General features: G+C 31.1%; 1 protein-coding gene across 10 annotated transcripts in view; it reads right to left on the bottom strand.

Annotated features, from left to right (window-relative positions):
- Positions 1-2,223: 2,223 nt before the first annotated feature.
- Positions 2,224-20,610, bottom strand: part of Dh44-R2 (Diuretic hormone 44 receptor 2) — a 166,282-nt gene continuing 147,895 nt past the window's right edge. For 8 of the 10 annotated variants that reach the window (XM_085197033.1, XM_085197032.1, XM_085197037.1 and 5 more), the window contains 10 exons: positions 17,932-18,109; positions 15,421-15,514; positions 14,492-14,594; positions 12,725-12,805; positions 11,685-11,764; positions 8,957-9,082; positions 8,317-8,505; positions 4,961-5,127; positions 3,126-3,240; positions 2,224-2,787 (listed from right to left, as the gene is read on the bottom strand). In XM_085197033.1, coding sequence (XP_085053159.1) covers positions 2,740-2,787; positions 3,126-3,240; positions 4,961-5,127; positions 8,317-8,505; positions 8,957-9,082; positions 11,685-11,764; positions 12,725-12,805; positions 14,492-14,594; positions 15,421-15,474 — 963 coding nt within the window. In that variant the 5' untranslated portion in view covers positions 15,475-15,514; positions 17,932-18,109 and the 3' untranslated portion in view covers positions 2,224-2,739. Of the gene's footprint in view, positions 2,788-3,125; positions 3,241-4,328; positions 4,518-4,960; positions 5,128-8,316; positions 8,506-8,956; positions 9,083-11,684; positions 11,765-12,724; positions 12,806-14,491; positions 14,595-15,420; positions 15,515-17,931; positions 18,110-20,610 lie in introns of those variants that run through there. The other 2 variants (XM_085197040.1, XM_085197039.1) reach the window with 1 other exon arrangement.

The following is a 20,610-nucleotide window of genomic DNA, read 5'->3' as shown; positions in this document are numbered from 1 at the left end:
GGAGGTGAATTCTAGAAAATCATGAAACATGTGTTCAATTAAATATTCTTAAAAATCTAAATATCACATTTTATAAAAATCGGTTTTCAACCCCTATTTCACCCCTTTAGAGTTCAAATTTTTCAAAATCCCTTCTTAGTGGATGTCCAGATTTTGAAAGTAAACATCTGTCCAAATTTAACGTTTCTACGCACAGCGGTTACGGCTGTGCGTGCGTCTTACCTCAGTCAGTGAGGACAAGTCCTTTTATATATTATATAGATTATATACATTATAAATATAATAATCTATTGTTATGTATATTTTTGAGCTAAAATTCATAGAATACGTTTTTTACGATAAACGACTTTGAAATATTGCAAAATGAAAAACTACTATGAAAAGGGATGCGAAATATTTGAAAGAGAAACACAGAACGGACTTTGAAATTCATACGTTAAATTAAAGATTCCTGAGATTTTCCTGAGACTGATTGAAATATTTTTAATTTGAAAAATTTGTTTGTTTTTAATAAAACACACATTTATGGAATATTTTATTAAATATATAAACATTTACATACATTTAATAAATATACATACGAGTACACACTGATTTATTTGAGAGGATACCAGCAAAAACTATGTGTGTGTAAAACACATAAGTGACATCAAAAAACACATAATTATTGATTTCTCATATACCATTTATTTACATTTAAAATAGTAATATATTATTTATCTATAGTAGAAAATACACAAGCAATGCTCCTTTATTCTATTATAAATAATATTGTAATAAAATTATTACGATTTACTATACAAATAGCGTTTTTTTTCCCAATTCAGTTACTTAATTAACTTATGCTTATGTATTTCTAAGTATAAATGTAACAAAGCTTTGGCAACGTTAAGGTAGATTGGGCTTATTTTAAATAATTGTGGCAAAAAATATTATTTAATTAATAATATTGATTTTGATAATAAATATTCACAGTTCTCTAATTATTACCCGTTTTTTTAATAATATAATAAATATATTTTTTTATGTTTATATTTTGTACTGAGATTTCATAGATTTAGCGAATGTATGGAATATTTGTTGAGGTATAAAGGTTTGATGCAAGTTAATGATTATTTACAAAGTTTAATTATAATTTTTTGTTTGTATGACAATTAAGAAACGCTTTTTTTAGGCTCGTATTTATAAGCCGCTCTCAACTCTGAGATCGATCTTGAGATGCTTCATTCATCGATTATAATGAAAGAATAAAAACGGTATCTCAGGATCCATCGCAAACTTGAAACCAGTTTATAAATACGTATCCATAATATCTTTAAAAGCTTAAATCCATAAAATATTATTACTAGTGCTATTATTACGAATTATTATTACTATAACAGTTTTCCTCTAAAATTTACAATCATACCAGATATTATTGTATTTTTATATATATTTTTTAATTTCGTCTATAAGTTGGTTTTACTCTTATATACTTTTACTTACCTATATATATACAAAAACTTTAATGGAAAACTATAAAAAAATACATTTTTTAAATCAAAAACTTACAACTAAAGTAGGAGATATATAAAGGAAATGATTCAGTACGATATGTTACAGGACACTTGCAGGAGGAAACAGGCTACTAGTGTTTTTCCTTATTTTATATTAATCTTATTTACAAAAATATCTAAAGCAAACGCTTAACAATTGCAAGATCTTAAAGATAAGAGTGAGTGATCATGTGAGTTATGGAAAGTTAGGGAGGTGTACGAATGGTGACTTTTGGAAGATGTAGGAAAGTTGGTAGAATTAGGAGATATAGGAGATTGGGCTGACTTAGGAGTTTTTGGTTGTTAAGAAACAACTATGAAAATTAGGTATGTTATTATAAAAAATTAAAATATAATTATTAAGCTTATTTGATCTAATAGAAAGCTTAATAAATATGTACTTATATAAACATTTACATACAATTAATTGCAAAATATACCCACTTGTCACATTTAATAAAAAATCTAGAATACAAGTAATTATACTCTTTTACATCATTACAAAGCGTATATTTTAAATAAAATATTAAAAACTTTACTAATTACTTGCAAATATTTACATTAATAATAAAATTTTATACAATGAAATTATGTAATACCTATAATATGTATAATTGTATAGTATGTTTTTTAGTAATATTATACTTGATTCAATCTCTTTTTTTTTTTTTTTTCTTGCCAAAACCTTGTTTTTTTCGTTTCCACGTTATTAAATAAATCTCAATAAATGCATTGACATTTTTAAACTGTTTTTTATATGATATTTTTACTTTATGGATAGAAAGATATTTTAGGAAACATAGAAAAACCATCCGTCTTCTTGGATAACGATTATTTTCCCGCTACGTTGAAATTTATAATATATTTCTTAAAATATTCCTCGATGAAATTTCTCTTCAAGGTGATAATAATGATTAAATTATCCATTTCAGTCAATTCAGCCATCTCCAAATTAAGAATTAATAGACGAAAACCTATCATTTCCTATATCATTGAAACCATGAAAATCTGCATGTGAGTTATGGAAAGTCAGGGAGGCGTACGAATGGTGACTATTGGAAGATGTAGGAAGGTTGGTAGAGTTAGGAGATATGGAAGATTGGGCTGACTTAGGAGTTTTCGGTTGGTTTGCAAAGGCGGGGGAGGGTGTAGCGTCCTCCTCGTGGAGTGTGTTCAGGCGCGAGGGCCTCCCCCGCCCCCCGCCTCACACCGGAGACTGATCCCCACTCGCACTCCCGCTTGTTATGTAGTCCTGCGCATAGGTTGATAATTTTTATATTTTTAAAAGCTCTTTTTAAATGGAAAATATTATATTCTGTTAAAACTATTTTTTTATTATAATTAGTATCGTATAAAATATGTGAAAAACCGGAACATGAAAAATGGTTTCCACGATGTATGATTGTGGGTTCGATTCTCACTCGGGGAATGAATTATTTCATATTTAATTTCCCCGCTCTGATAACAAAGTATTCAATATACAATGTCTCGAAAATTCTGTGGAAAATGTAGAAAGAAGTGTTTTAACATTAGGTTCCCTCAGCCTACCCTGATCTATGTGGGATACAGCTAAAGCTAAAATAATCTCACAGCATGAAGGTGTCTCCCATCGTAGTGCGGCGCGAGCGACATGCGCGGCACCAGCAGCGTTGTGGTCGTCGTCTCCGATGCTGCCGACTCCCGCTTCGAAGGATGGCTGTATAACCTAACCCATAGTCATGGTATAAGAATAATTGTTGTTTTATTATATTTTTCCTTTATTATACTATGTAAGAAAAATCAGAATATGTTCATTGGGTATAGTAATTAGTTCGGTCTGCGTAATTCGGGGAACGGAATATCTGAACACTTCTCTCTCTGCCTTCCCCGTTGTGTGCGGTATACCTACAGTGTAAAACAAATTTATTTAATTATTTTTATCTATTTTTTTACTTAGATATTAAAAACCGAGGTTTTTTGAAGTATATTGCTTGATTTATAGAGACAGAGCCATTTTCATTATTTTATAAAGCCTGAAATTTTGATTGTGAAGTTTTGGTAGTGGTTATTTTAAACTTTGCCTAGGTATTCTATATAATACCGAAGGCGTGGCATTGTATAGAATACCGAATTATACAGATTGCTTATAAGATATACATACCTAACTGCTCGTAGCTAACATAATGTAACTAACATTAATGTTAATCTGTTTAAGAACCCACTATAACCGCGATTAAAATAATGCAATTAATTTCACCTCAAAGTGCTACAAAAACACTCCACACCCCCATTGCATATCTTACCAAAATTTAATTATCTTAATGCTTTTACGAGTATGCTTATAATTTCAACAAACACCCCCAAGCTAAATAAGAGAAATATTTCCCGACTTCCTCATGCAGTATATGATATTAATATAGCGAATTACGAATAAAAATGTACAAAGCTTCGTACTTGAGTGATTCACAGTTCCTTTGAAAACCGACTTATTTTATTTTAAGAAAGAAATAGTCTTATGTCAGATTTCTTTTGTGAAAGTTGTTTAATATTTTTACTTCTTCGTTCTGGAGTCGAAGCAAAGCTCGGCTCGGTGGAGTTCCGCCAATCAATATCTCAATATCTCAATATCTCCAGCATCCGGCGGAAAATGGGGAACGGAGTGCCTTAACACTATGCCCTTCTCCCTACCTTGTTGTGTAAGCTAAAAAATTAAAAATAATTTCTAAGACTTAATCAAAACATGCTTACCTCAAGCATAAATCTTGCATGCAAATTTCCAAATCGAAGATGCACAGGCGGAAAAAAAAGTAAGACATAAAAGCGTATAACATCGATTTATTATGTATAAGTAATATATGAACAACAAAAATAAAAATAATAGAAAAATTTTCACTCCAAATCCACATTATGTCCACCTCAAAACATCTTCTTAAATGCAAAAAGCCCGTTTTCGTAAGCATCAGCGTAATCCGGGGATGGTCCATGAATCTTCATACAGTGAGCCTAACGAGAAAAAATGGCTGATCAAATATGGATTTGGTAATGGAGGCCAGATCTTCGCAACTGTTAGCGTAATTGTAAATAATATTCTGTTACAAGTGACACATTAATGATAAATAGAAGAACACTTCAGGAGTAACAGTTACGGAGAGTCCTGATCGTAGAAAGAATGAGGCAAGCAGTTCTTTCAATGAAAAATAAAGATAGAAGCTGTGTTATTAAAACATGCTGTAACCTTATATAACGTCAGCGTCAGTGTAGCTCTATTTTTGGAAAAAAAAGCGAAAATGATTAATAAAAGTAATTATCTATTGTAAAAAATGTATTTTTGCATTTAAAACGTCCTGCACTCACGCCGACGACGATTAGTTAATAATATAATTCATAAAAAATTGTAAATATAACATAAGTCATGCAAATTTCCTCATCTAACAAGTAGTTCTCACCGAATGCTCTCGGTCCTGGACCTTGGAGACCAGTCCTTGGAGTAAGATGCTCCTCTCCTTCTCCCACCTCCGATATTGCGACCGGTTTTCCATCGTTCCACGTGATATCTTATCGCGTGACGCACTTCCGTGTTCATGAAGCAGTAGAACAGTGCTACCGTGAAACCCTGAGGAGATGATATTATAGGTTAAAACTTGTAAGAGTTTAATATAAAGAACTGCAAGGATTACAAGGCAAGGTACAATTTAATCGTGTGGATTTAGATCATAGTCGTAAATAAGTTAAAACTTAGTTGAGGCCAGTCGTGGTGCAGGAGCTCAAGCATGTTACTGTAAACGCCACAGGTTTTGGGTTCGATTCCCGCTCGAGGAAATTTATATATAATATTTTCAATTCAAGTCTTAACGTTTTTTTTAAATATTAAAACAGCACTATTGTCTATCACTATTCAATAAAACCATTCCATTTGTTCACTTCAAACCCTTGAACTGTAGCCAATAAAATATTTAAAACTTCCATTCGCGAAGAGTCCTCAATACTCTCGCACTTCAAAGAATGCCTACGAAAATCTTTTGGGAAAACAAATCCCATTGTAATTCTTGGCTCGAAAATGTAAGCGTAAATATTTTAGACGTTTTTATTCTTAGAAATGGCACAGTGGCAGAGGTGTGTGAGTGGGAAAGTAACTGATTGAGGGTTCGATTTCCACTAGAGGAAATTAAATAATTATCTAAATTAATATTTTCATAAGGCAAAGCGCGGTGTTGAGTTACGCCATTCAACACACATTGCCTCCAGAATTCAGTGAATAATGGGGAATGGAGTGTCTTAATATTAGGTTCCCTCTGCCTACCCTGCTGTGTGCGGGATACAGCGGGAAGCTGATTTCTTCTTGCAAAACAATAATAATATATTATAAACAATGTTCATTTTGACAACAGCTGTAAAACTGTTTTTATACACTTCTAAAGAACTTTCCATACAATATTTGGAACATCAATTGTTGGCGAACCACCGTATTGTTTTTGCAATATCAGTTGAAACTTCTGTTGTATTGTTAGAGCTTTTTACATGCGGGTTGTATAAATTATCTTACTTTTATTAATATTTTTTTTTTAATTTGCCCCAAATTGCCTCAAAATGCCTCGAGAATTGGGCGGAAACTGGAGAACGGAGTGTTTTATCACTAGGTTCCCTCTGTCTAACCTGCTGTGTGCGGGATACAGCGTGAAGCTAATTTGATTTGATTTTTACATATCACTAATAAGACACAAAAAATAACTCTTTAAAAGTCTAAGAAAAGTCCTAAATATAAAACAGATATTACAAATATACAAATTCCTTTGAGAATATATTCTAACTTCTTATATAGTAGCATGGGGACGAGCTGCCAAATCTACTATTACGTTAGAACTCAAAGTGGCTACACACTGACCGTTCAACAATTATTTATAAGTAAATGTATTTTAAGATACCATTGCCGTTACCAAAACCCCAACAACACGAACGACAATAAATATGAATTTCCTAGACTAAAATCTACTTTGGCACGTCGTAGCTATGAATTTTACTCCCGATATTATACAGTTTGCTGACAAAATTACTCTATAAAAGCATCTAATAAATACTCTGCCAGAAGAAAATTATAGAATGAAGATTTGATCAATATGCAAAAATATATATCGCACTTTTAGAATTATAGTGAAAAATAACCATGAATTTGAGAAAGAAAAAAATATATAGATAAATAAATCAACAATTAATTTAAAAGCATTTACTACTGTTTCATCTAAAATGATTTTGTAAGCCTAATTTTTGTACAAAAACATAATTGTACAAATTTAAATACTTAGATGATGTGCGGTCAATATGGGTGTATTTTTTTTGTATAATTGGTCGTTTCTTATAATTTTTTCTACGGTAAAATTATTTACAGTTTATCAAAATGTTCTAATTAAAAAAAGAAAATCTCAGTTAAGAGTTACTCGAATAAATTTTTCTCTGAACTCAACAAAACAAAAACAAACTTTGTATAAAACGAGCTCGCGTCCTCTTAAGACGATTTTAAGCAGCTAAAAGAGGGATTAGACTCTTTAAGTTTCGGTAAAGTCAATTTGTTTTTCGAAGGACTTTTACTTTAGAATAACTTATTCGATGGAGACAACACAAAAACAACATGTTATTCTGACATCTTTAAGAAAATGGGTATGAATATATTTTTAACCGACTTCTGTAAAAGGAGGTTCTCAATTCGATTGTATTTTTTTTTAATTCTATTTATTCTTATTTTTATAAAATACTTATATTTTTTCCGCAATCATTACTCAGTAGCAAAATGTCCAACTAACATTCGTTAGTTGTGAGTTCGAAGCGTGTTTCAAAAGATCTTTAAATAAAATAAAATCAAAATCAGCTTCACGCTTTATCCCGCACACAGCAGGGCACTGAGGTACACAGAGGGAACCTTGTGTTAAGATACTCCGTTCCCCAGTTTCCATCGGATTCTGGAGACATTACGTGTTGAGTGGTGCAAATCAACGCCATAAAAGATCTTTAAATTTAAATATAATATGTTCATTTCCATGGCATGATTAGACATAAGACAAAGCTTGTTTGTCTTCTTCTTCTTCTTCTTCTTCTTCTTTTAACCATGCGAAGAGGTCTCTAGTTTTGCATATAAATATCCACTAAATTTACTTTAAATCTAACGATTTTACTTGGTCAAAATTTTCATCTTAAACATAAACAGTATAATGGAGTTACAAATAGATTACAAATCAGAAGGCGTTGGCTGAAGGATTGACTTACTTTTGCTATTTACTATGAAATCGGAGATAAATGATCCGATTTAGTTTATTTATAGGATCTCCCCCACTATTTATCATGGAAGGGTATTTGTATTTCATCTGGTGAGGGTGTCGATTGCGTACTCGCTTAGTGATGCTATCAAATGGTATTTAGGGGTGTATTGGTCTTTTTTTGGGGGTTAATGTCTTTATAGCTTTATTTGAGTTGTTCTTGTAAATCGTATTATTATTAAGCTGTAGTATATAATTATATTGTATATTTTAATTATATAACGCTTCTATATGTACTATATATAAGTTAAAAAATGTACAAATATTAATCATATATTTTAAAAACCTCCAAAAAAATGATTTCTGTAATTGCCAAAGCATAAACTTTTTAAAATATTTTTTTTATAAAATTATCCTTTCTTATACCTTTAAAAAGTTGTGTACAAAGTTTCATGATAATCAATTGAGTAGTTTTGGCGTTAAAGCGTAACAAACAAACGTATATTCACTATTTATAATATTAATATGATAGCAGTAGTACCAAAAATAAAACTGACCTGTGTAGAAAGCATCAACGCTCGTATATAATTGAAGGCGTGGGCGAACCACGAGTCGTCGCTCGGCCCGCACAGCACCAGCAGGTTCGTGATACCCAGCAGCGGGATCAGCACGAGCAACGCCTTCGTCGCTTTCCTGTATTGCTCTGTTTCTAATGTGTTTGCTGAACGTAATTTTGTTATTAGTACCTGTTTTATAGAGAAATAAAATTAAATTTAGATATTTTTTTTACTTTTAGTAAATAATTTAGACAGAACTTTGAACACTCTTTGATTACCGTTGAAAATTTCTAGTTAACTAAGAGTTGTAAGAATTTAATTAAATTTCATGAATGCAATTTTCTCCTGCTGATGAATTTTTCTTACGTAATATATACTTCTCTTTTTGTACAATCTTCCTATAGAGTGATTATTAATAATATTTATAACTATTTTTATGTATATTTTTTTCAAATTGATATAATTTTATCAATAAATAAATATATTATAAAAAGTTTCAAATAATAATTGTTACATATTTACATATATGGTATAAAATAATTGCGTAGAATTACAAATAAAATATTTTAATAATTATTAGAATTAAATTAATTAAAACTTTCCTAAATTAAGTACAATTCAATAAACAATATCCACTTACCCACATAATCCTGATGAGGAAAAACAAGTTGAGTGCAAGTCCGGCGAGCGCGGGCGCTTTGTGTATCCAGTCCACCGCGTGCTCATGGATCCATTGGCACATCTTAGTGTCCCCACTCAACGTTAACTGATAGAGGAAATTCAAATTTTTTTTAATTAAGAAATTTTAATTTAGATTTGGGGCCCCTAAATCTTGTTTTGGGGTCGTGTTGTGAGTTTGATCTCCCCCCTCGAGGAGATGAAATATTTATTTAAATTTATATTTCCACTTCTTCTTTTCTGGTGTCGAGGCAAAGCGCGGCCTTGAGTTCTGCCAGTCAAAATGCAATGCCTCCAGAATTCGACAGCAAGTGGGAAACGGAGTGTCCTAACACTAGGTTCTTTCTGCTTACCCTGCTCTGTGCGGGATACAGCGTGACGCTGATTTAATTTAATTTTAATTAAGATTTGGATTTGAGTCCATTGTGGACAGTATTTCAGTGTAGACGCGATGGTAGTGGGTTTGATCGCTGCTCGAGGCGATGATAATAATGACGATAAAGAAAACCATTCTTTATAATTCCGCTACTTAACACGCAATGTTTCGTAATTATAAGAAAATGAAGAATGGGGCTTTACGTTAGTTTCTCGAGATCTACCCTTTTATATGTGGAAAATGAGTTAAGTTTAACAAATTTATAAAAGACAGCATTTTTCCTTACATATCCGATATTGACCTAAAACTTGTCACGAGCTGATGGATCTCACAAAACGTTACGTTCGTTCTGATACCATATTTCCGTTTTGTTGTTCGGAGGTTTATAGTCCAGATAAAAGACAATGATGCGAGAAATGCCGCTTTCTTCCTATGTTATCTTCATCACATTTTTTACACTTTACTTTGTAGCCAGAATAAAGTCCAAAACATATATAATTTCACTGTCTTTTTTATTGAATATCCTTAATTAACCATTTGAACTTACCATGTGAATTTCTATATAATATATATGTCGTGGCCATATATATAGTAAAATGGACGATTTCTTGATATGCCCGAGCATTTCATGAACTAGTCAGATTTCGTAAAATAACCAACTTGATTTGGTTAATAATCTTAATAAAATATTTTTCCCCAATAAACAAAAGAAAAAGCACGAAAAATTTAGTGTTAAGACGCTTCGTTCCCATTAAGACAATTTCTTTGCTCACTTTCCGTCAAATTCTGTAGGTATTGCATGGTTGAGCGACAGAATTCAACGCCGTGCTTCGCCTCGACGCTAGAGCGAAGAAATATTAAATATTTCATATCCTCGAGTGAACTGGCCTCATCCAGTACTTACTTTAACGAATAAAAATTTCACATGTAAAATATAAAAAACAAAACCGATTACCAGTGTTTTTAAGTGCAGTACATACTATACAATTCATATAAACCCTCAATTATTACTATATTATTACTAAAGAGAATTTTAAATGTCTCTTGTTCGTTATGAAATAAAAAAATGAAACATTTCCAAAAGAGAATTTCGTAAAACAACAAAATGCTGATCCGTATTCAAAATGGAGTTAAAATTGGTGAAATCCCGATAAAACTCTTAATTTAGTTAGCGTTTTATGAAACTGATATTGCTCTCAAAGCACGGTTCTATAATTTAATTGGACGATCGTTTAGGGAGCACACGAAAAAAAATGCATTTAATTGAGAATTTATTAATAGTATTGAAAATAATGGCCAGTCGTGGTTCAGGGGCACAGTGCGACTGTAAAATCGACTGGTAGTAGGTTCGATTCCCACTCGAGGAGATGAAATTTTTTTTTCGTTTCATGTTTCTAGATCAGCGAGAAGTATTCTATACATTTTGATTACATGGTAAATTTCTAAGATAAACGCGGCAAAAAATAAGCGTAAATGTATTGTGTTGACAGAAAAGTAAACTTCTAAATTTTACTTTTTTTCTTAAAAGTATAGAGATCGATATTCGATAATTTAATTAATTTTAGCTAATGATCTCCACGTGTCTTTATTAAAAATGTCTCAATAGGCTAACAGACAGAAAGACGAACTAACCTCATAAGCGTGTACGTAGTATCTATATCCGCTTTTTATTTTATTCTTAGGTACGAAACCCCAAAAATAATGAAATGTAGAAATCACGAGAAACTTTTTATATAATCCAACGTTTCAAAGAGAAGTGTAAAGTTATACAAATAAAAAGTGAGTCTTTGATAAAAAAAATCTATTTCAACGTTAATTGCAAGCTTGGTAAAGTTTTAGAGGTCTCGGTAGCGGTCGGTGGTCGGGGAAACATTCCCATTAAAATTTGTTCCTTTCTTCGACTTCGAATTTTTTATTTTGAAAGAATTCGACTTTTTTATATGTTAAGTCCGGTAAAAAGTAAAATTATTGAAGTTTTAATTTATATTTGAATAAAATTTAAGCACCGTTTTGTAAAGATCGAATTTAATTAAATTAAAAGCTTACAAGCATAAAATATGAATAGAAATTAAGTATAAAAAGATTTTATTTTAAAGTTAGTTTTAATCTTTCAACTGACAGCTGCCATTTGGAAATTAGAATGAATTCATTCCCCCGAGCAAGAAACGAACTCACATCCGTCTAGTTCACATCCACATACTGTAGTACTGTGCTATAATGACTTCAACGAATGTAATAAATATTAGTATGCTTAAAACAAATTTCCTTTGCTTTTTTAATTTCCAATATAGAATATATTATAAATACTACTTACTCCATCAGGCCCTGTTGACGGTACTATGGAAACGAAGCACCGACATATCACCCATATTGTGATGAAAATGGCTGGAGCACCTATACAAAAAAATACTATAAAATTTTTGTCAATAATAGTATTTACAGCATTATAAAGATGCACGACTGGTTGTAGGTTCGATTCCCAATTGAGGAAATGAAATATTTATTTAAATTTATTCGAAACTTTATTTTTTATAAAGGTATAGTTATTGTTTTAAAGTGATATTGTTATTAGAAAACGAAAATAATACAGATTAATAAATTAATAATCATGTAGTCCAAGCGAGCGAAGCCGCGATCGGGTCGCTAGTAATATCATAAAATTATCCTCTTATATTTTTAATAAATAGGAGTACCTTCCATTAACCTTAAAAGCTTGATTTAAGCAATAAATAATTTATGCTTGACATAAAAAAATAAAATTTTATTTTTTTGAATTTAATATGCTAAAGTTAGCTTTAGCTCTGGTTATAAAATATTCAACTTAAATTTCAACCCTTTCGAGTTTCCAGTCAAAGAGCTGATGTTGCCTAACGGAATTTCATTATTTCATAAGCGCCCGTCGGTAAAGTAATTATTTATGGAGATATATTATTATAATATAGTATATTTTTAGGAACATTTTATTATAGTTCTTTGTTTGGCCGCAATGGTTTAAGGTTCAAATTCTATAACGTGTGGAACTAAAACCTATTGACGTAATATTTTTCCTCTCAATATTAAAGTACGTATTTAAATTGTGTAAAGAGAATAACAAAAAGCCATTCTAAAGACTTATATTATTTTAATATATATTTTTTTAAAAATAATATATATTTTTGAAGTGAAATATATAAAGTAGAAATTTGTAAAATATTGTTAACGTGTTAAATACTCGTACTTGCGCAAAAATGATAGGGGATGAGAGATTTATAGTCCATTAAAATTCCGTTATTGAAGCGAATATGATAGATATGAAGAAACACGTCTAATAAAAAATAATAAATTATTTTTTTTATTTAAATATATATTACTTACCCCAACCGATTGTTGTATAAACTTTCAACTTTATATTTTCAGCTGTGAACGTTTCTACCACTAACATATATAAGTATAGACCTGGAAACAAAATAAATATTAGATATCGTTAATAGATTTTGCCAGTCGTAGCGCAGGGGCCCAAGTTTGTGTCTGTGAATGGGGCTAGTTATGGGTTCGATCCCCAGTTGAGAAAATGAAACATTTATTGGGTTGGCATTGGATTCTGCCACTCAACACGCAATGCTTCCAGAATTCAGCCAAAAATGGTGAACGAAGTGTTTTAATCTCTCTCTTTTAGACTCTCTCTGCCTACTCTGTTACGTGCGGGATACAGCGTGAAGCTGGTATGACTAATTCAAATATGATTTACATAATTATGTTTATTAAGTTAAGTTTTATTTAAGAATTTTGAACAATCGAAAAGGAATTTAGTGTTTTTAACGAAGAAATTTTAATATTATGTTTATTTAATTGTCTTTAAGTAACCAAACCTTCAGTTCTCATATAAGATACTTTATTTACACACCACTAAAGATTGTCTTAAATTTAAATAATATTTATATAAGAAGTAAGAAATAAGATTTGAATATATTAAAATAAATAATATTTAATAAATTTCACCTTAAGGTAAAATATTTGCTATAAAATATTCGGGTTAATCGACTGACTAAGGAGCGGGAGTTTGGAAGCAAAAATGGAATATGTTTAAATAGGGATCAGTCTCAGGGTATACGTTACTCAACAGGGGATTTGGAAAAATATATCGTTGCTATGGAATATTTAGGAGGAATGTTTCATATATTTTTTTTTGTTAAGAATTATAAATATATGGGTGAATCTATGTTGGATATATCGTATTTATTTTATTGGATATAATCCTATTAATATTTAATATGAGATGAGAAAAAAAAATAAAAAAAAATAAATTGCTTTTGATTCTTTATATTTTACTTTTTTTTCTATATTTTTTTTATATTCTTTAAAAACAATACATCGTTGTCCTCCAAGAACTTTTTTATAATTGCTTTAAGATGAGATAAGAAGCTGAAGCCATCTATTATCTATATATTTGTACTTATTAATTATTATTTTCTTTTCCAACAATATTTGGTCCTTAATTTATACTACAAATATGTAAATTTATATGTATATTACGAAGTTTTGTTTCTGTTGAAGCTTAGAACATGTTATTTCAGGTATCATCGACCATGATATATGCTTAAACTTAGAATTTAATCTAACTCGTTAGTGTATGTACTTACATTACTCTATACATTACTGAAATATGAGGTAAGTCAATTAAGTCTTAATTGCCATTAATAACTAAAAGCTAAATACTAGGAAAGTCGTGGCGTAGAGGGATAAGTGTGTAACTGTAAACCAAACTGGTTGTGGGTTCGAACCTCACTCGAAGAAATTAAATATTTATTCAAATTTATAATTTCATTTCTTCTCTTTCAAGCAGCGTTTCTTCTTTCAAGCAGCGTTGAGTTCCGCAACCCTGTAGAGTGCAATGCCTCGAAAATTCGACGAAAAAATCCCCCCTTGGTCCCCCCACCAAGTGTCTGAATTGAACAATTTTCACTACCAAGAGATAAATCCGAAGTGTGAAATAACAATTTAAAAAATGTTGTAATTAAATAGTTATAGTAATATTTTGTCTTTAACATTATGGCGACATTATAAACTTTGGTCTATATAATAAATTTCAATATGATTATTATCAAAATTTATTATGAATTATATTAAAATGAATTAACTTACCTTCAACTAACATCCAAAAGAAATTCGTTAAATAGAAATAGTGCATGCATATCACCAGAATCATGCACGACGTTTGTTCTTGTTGGGCCTCATCTGACCAATTCTGAAAAAAATATACTTATTTTATATAGGCTATAGTGTATATATATTTATAACTAGCGGACCCGTACGCGGCTACGCCTGCTTGAAATATAAGAATATAATTTCTATACAAATATAATTTCAATCTAGATGAAATGCTAAACGCGACTATTATATTTATTTTAATAAGGATGAATGTCAAAATGACGCGGTAACGAACGCGGTCGCGTAGCGACGACGGTTGTTATTAACATGGCAGAATAAATTGCATGTCAAATTAGAAAGTATTTTAATTTATTAGTATATATGTGTAATGTAATATTATATAGCCTATAGCACTTCTGAAGAATGCACCTTTCATACAAAACAAAAACAAAGTAAATCGGACCAGTAGATCCAGATATCTTAGCGTTCAAACAAACAAACAAACAAACAAACAAACAAACAAACAAACAAACAAACTCTTCCGCTTTATTATATTAGTATAGAGTATAGATAACAGTGATATTTTGTTCCTATTTAAAATTAAAATCAAAATTAAATCACCTTCACGCTGTATCCCGCACACAGCAGGGTAGGCAGAGAGAATCTAGTGTTAAGACACTCCGTTCCCCACTTTCTGCCGAATTCTGGAGGCATTGCGTGTTGGGAGGCAGTACTCAACGCCGCGCTTTGCCTCGACACCGGAGCGAAGAAATGGAAATATAAACGTAAATAAATATTTCACTTCCTCGAGTGGGGATCGAACCCATAACCGTCGCGTTACAGTCACACACTTGTGCCGCTGGGTCACGACGGCCTATTGTTCCTATTTAAATATATATGAATATATGTAGATATATACTTACTTGCAAAGCTAAATTTAACATCCAACTACAAGCCGACAATATATAAGTGGACATTAGATTAGTATGTATTGTATTCCGAAGACATCTCAGGTCTCTGAAACAAAAGATACCTAAATGACTTCCATTTCTCTGATATTTCTTTTGTCACTTCTCTCTGCCTATTTTTTTATAGTTCTTCTTTTATTTGTTGTATAGGATTATCGGAACTTTTTAAGAAACTAGAATATTATTATTAATGAAGACTACTTTATATTTTTAATATTAGATTGATTTACCATTATATTTATTTAATTTATAAATTATAATACAATCTTATAAAGTTTCCTTTTTTCCTTAAAATATAAGGAACCATAAATATATGAACGTTTAACAATTCACTTTCTACTTAGCTTCACACTGTATCCCACACATAACAGAATATGCAGAAGTTAAGACTTAGTGATAAGGCACTCTGTTTCCATTAAAACACTTCGGTTCCCAACTTTCCGCCGAATTCTAGAGGCATGTTGAGCGGCGCAACTCAACACCGCGATTTAATTCTTTACCAGAGCAAGAATATAAAAAATATAAAATATTACAGTACATTATTTAATAATTTATTATTTAAGTAAATAAACGCTATTAGACAACAAATGCTACTACTACTATCTTATTTAAATAGAATAAAACGAGCACATTGCAAGCATCATTAAGTTTTAACTATTATTACACGTGAGATGGGAATAGGGGTCTCTCGACTAACATTTTGGCTCGACTAGCATAACAATTTAGTTAATGCTAATATTATTATGTTTTCAACGTGAGGTTTTCCGTTTACTAAGCTGCTTCACGCTGTATCCCGCACACAGCAGGGTGGGCAGAGGGAACCTAGTATTAAAACACTCCGTTCTCCACTTTCTATCGAAGAAAGAAATAAGCTCGTTTAAAGCAATAGCTATATTTTTCTCTTGTTACTTTGCTATTTTCTTGTTTTACTTTGTTTTATTTTTATCGGTTTAGAATTAATATAAATAGAAAATAATGAATTATTGAATATTTTTTATTAATTGAAAAGACAAATAAGACATAAATATACGTATTAAAATTATAGATGGAGGCCTTCGTGGTATTGTAGGTTCAATTTCTATTCGGAGGAAAGAAATATTTAAATTTTTATATCATCGCTCTGGTAGCAAAGCAAAGTGTGATATTGGGTTTTTTCAGTCAATACGCACTCAAGAATTCGGCGAAAAGGGGGTAACGGACGCTTCCTTCCACATTAGGATCCCTTAATGTGGAACCAGTTTCCAGGTTCCCTCTGAAGAATCAACCATTGCTAAATAAAGTCTCCGTTCTCCGTTCCCCACTTTCTGCCTTATACAGGGTGGAAGAGGCAGCGCTTCTTTTATTGAAACTGCATATAGGGTAATATATTTCAAACCCATACCTAAGAAATTAATCAAGGTACCTCAACAGTTTGGACGTAGGAAATTTTTTTCATTTCACGATTTTTATCCATATCTGTATTTCGTGTGACGCACACATAGGTGTGCGACGTTTCCGATTTGACAGGAAAGTGTGTGCGTGCCTATGTTATATTATACAAATGGCGTTTTATTTTAAAACGATAATTTTATTATTTATTTTGTTTGAAAAAAATAACTTTTTTATTTTTAGGAATTATTTTTTTTCCGAATTATATTAGGCGTTTATAGAGTAGTTAAAACTGTGGTTTCATTTAAAATGGTGCTGACAATTCCACCCTGTATATTCTTCCTAACATTTCACTTCCTCGAGTGGGGATCGAACCCACAACCGTCACGTTACAGTCACACCCTTGTGCGGCTGCGCCACAACTATTAGAATATCACTTTTATTGTTTTTATAAAGTGTGTAATATATTTGTTTGTGAGTTGAAATTCTTTTGACAGAGAGTTTTAGTTCAGTAGATAGCGGAGAATGGATTGTGGTATCCTCATGATGATAACGTATTTTTGGTTGTTATATTAAATGTATATTTTCATTTCTTCGCTCTAGTGTCGAAGCAAAGCGCGGCGTTGAATTCCGCAAACATTAAACACGCAATACACCCAGAATTCGGTGGAAAGTGGGTAACGGAGTGTCTTAGCAATAGGTTCCCTCTGCCTACCCTTCTGTGATTGATCCATTCATAAAAATACAGCATTAAATATGCTGCAAATTTTGTGCTCGATCCCTATTGTTTGTGGACTGCAGTCTGGTTTGTCATTATCTGCCGCATTACGTACTTTTTAACCTTTCATATTTTTGGATGCTTATATTTTACTAATATTTTAATATTAAAGAGAAGAGAGAATTTAGTGATAATACTCTACTACTAATATTAATACTATTAAATTATAATACATAGACCGTCTCTCACTGAGAATCCCATTTTATAGTCGGAAAATTATTATTTATTATTAAAAACAACGATAAAAATTTTAATTGAATATCCATTTGATAAAAAATATTATAAACAAATTAAATTACTTAACTAACTATTATACTTACTTGAAATATAAAAATACGAATACAGCAAGCGACAGTACACCTAGGCTTAGAGAATATCCAGCTAAATATATGAGACTAGTGACGTCCGTCGGCGATACACTCGCGATCCGTTCAGTGCAGTTCGCGTAGTCTGAATAGTTGTGCCATGCGCCTTCGAGACAATGACGTGATGCGTTTTCTGCAAAAATAAGATGTTTTTTAAGCTTCACGCTATATCACGGATAGAGGGAACCTGGGAACCTAGTGTTTAACCACTCTGTTACCGTTAAGACATATCTGTTTCCAATTTTACGCCGAATTGTTGAGGCATTGTGTATTAAGTAGTGGGACTGAACGGCTCGCTCGCATATATTAAATATTCCATTCCTTCTAGAGTGGGAATCGAACTCACAACCATCGCTTTACAGTCACACGCCTGTCTTCCTGCGGCACGATTCAAATTATGTGTTATCATATCATCAATTATAAATATAGAGATATATGACTTTCATATTATTAAAATCTTTAGAATGTATAAATATAATTTAAATTTAAAAAAAAATAACTAAAAATGAAAAAACATAAAAAAATGTTGAACAAAATACTAATATGAATCACAGTGGGACCCTGATTCCACCCAGTTTTAATGTAAGCACGACGGTTGTGGAAAAGTACGGTGTTGTGTTCCGTTATGCAACACTCTATACGAGTATATCATCAATCAAGTACCTACTTAATTTTTTTGCATAACGATTTTGCGAGTTCAATTCTTATGTAACATTTTAAATAATATTTGAATTTGTGAACTTTTGACTTTGAATGATGGATTACAGTCATCCAATTTATTTCATTTTGCACTCTGACATCAGTTAACAATATTTTTTTAAAAGGTATTTAATATTAAAGACTGAGGAGAACTGTTCGGAGACTTTTTCCGGATATTATATTGTTGTATAATAGCGGCCTGCCAGCGGCTTCGCCCGCTTGAACTACACGATTATTCATTTAATAAACAAAATTGACTGACAGTCATATGTGTTGATGACTAATTTAATTTACTCGTTCAGAAACAGGCAGGCAGAACAGAAACAGACAGAGAGACAGACAAGAAATCTAAAAAATTATTAACTATTATTCTTTTTCATTGTCCCTCTATCCATTTCTTAATAATAAACCTTACTAACTTAATATATAATACCTTCATATTTAAAAAAAATATTATAATAATTATGCTACATGTAGTTATTTAGCTAATTTAAAGATTATGTTTTTTAATGTTTAGTATTTAGATGCAAATAATTCCCATATGAATACTTTAAAGTAATATAATTCTATAATATTATTTATTGTCTATACAAAACGAAATGTAATTTTGTTTTTATTTAATGATTTTATTTATTAAGCAACTACATTTGAGTTAAATCTAAAATATGTAATGAATATAAGATAAATTATCCCAGCAATGTACAATAAAATACATAATTTTACAAAAGATAAAAGAAATAACTCGTTTATTATAATAATAGTACTCAAAAAGCTAAAATCCTTTAGTTTCTACTATTTCTTACACTATCTTTTCAGGTTAACTTCTTTAATGCACATTTGCCTAATTGCTCAGGTTTAATGGCAAAGATAATTGCACTCATGTGACATGAACCTTGACTTAAAAAGATAGTATGGAAATAAAGATAATCTAATATCGAAATAGCATCTAAATGGTAATTAACAATTTTAAAATTATAGGACTCGATAGACTTCTTGTATGGCTTGAATTGAATTTTAAATATTTCATTTCCTCGAGTAGGAATCGAACCCACTATCTGTCGTGTTTACAGTCGTATGCTTCTCCTGGTCTCTAAAATGTTAATAAAACGAGAAACGGAAGAGTCTAATGAGAACTGAATGTCTTAACATTAGGTTCCCATATTCCCTCTCTCTATTCTAGTGTAGGAGACATTACGAGTTGATTAGCGAAACTCTCCGTCTTATTTTAAATATTTCAAATTGTATAAAATGTTAAATTAATATAATTTCCGTATAGGTAGCCGCGTATCAGGGGAATGCAAATAATTATTCTTCACCATCATAATTGATGTTACAATTTAAGTATTTTTTTATAACATAAATAAGAATACTATACACTTCAAGATTTGTTATCAGTTTCATGAAACATTTATTTGTTACCAAATGATTTTATATCTGAGATTAAATTTATATTCAACAAAAAATTATATACTAAGAAGTATTGTAAGTAAAAATAAAATATATATAAATAGGCTTAAACAAACAAAGAGTGACTGTTAATGCGACAGGATGTGGGTTTGATTTCCACTCGAAGAAATTAAATATTAAATATTTCTATTTTCTCCGTTCTGGTATCAAGGCAAAGCACGGCGTTGACATCCTCCACTCAACACTCAATGCTTCCAGAATTCAGTGGAAAGTGGGGAACGAAGTGTCGTAACACTACGTTGTGCGGGATACAGCGTGACGCTAAAAAATAGTTTAAATTAAGCGAGACGATTTCGCAATTTCACGTAAGATTATGTCCGCTCATTATAAACATTTACTGACGTCATGAAAATAACTCCGCACTAATCTCTCCAAACAAACAATAATACAGGCCATTGTAAATTTAATTCACTATATGTTCAATATGGCTAAATCTTATAATTTCTATAATATATTTATTATATAAAA

This window comes from Heliconius melpomene, chromosome 14 (assembly GCF_056956725.1).
Source record: "Heliconius melpomene rosina isolate 202511_hmr_F chromosome 14, ASM5695672v1, whole genome shotgun sequence".
Classification (NCBI taxonomy): Eukaryota; Metazoa; Arthropoda; class Insecta; order Lepidoptera; family Nymphalidae; genus Heliconius; species Heliconius melpomene.
This window is presented reverse-complemented; position numbering and strand designations above follow the sequence as displayed.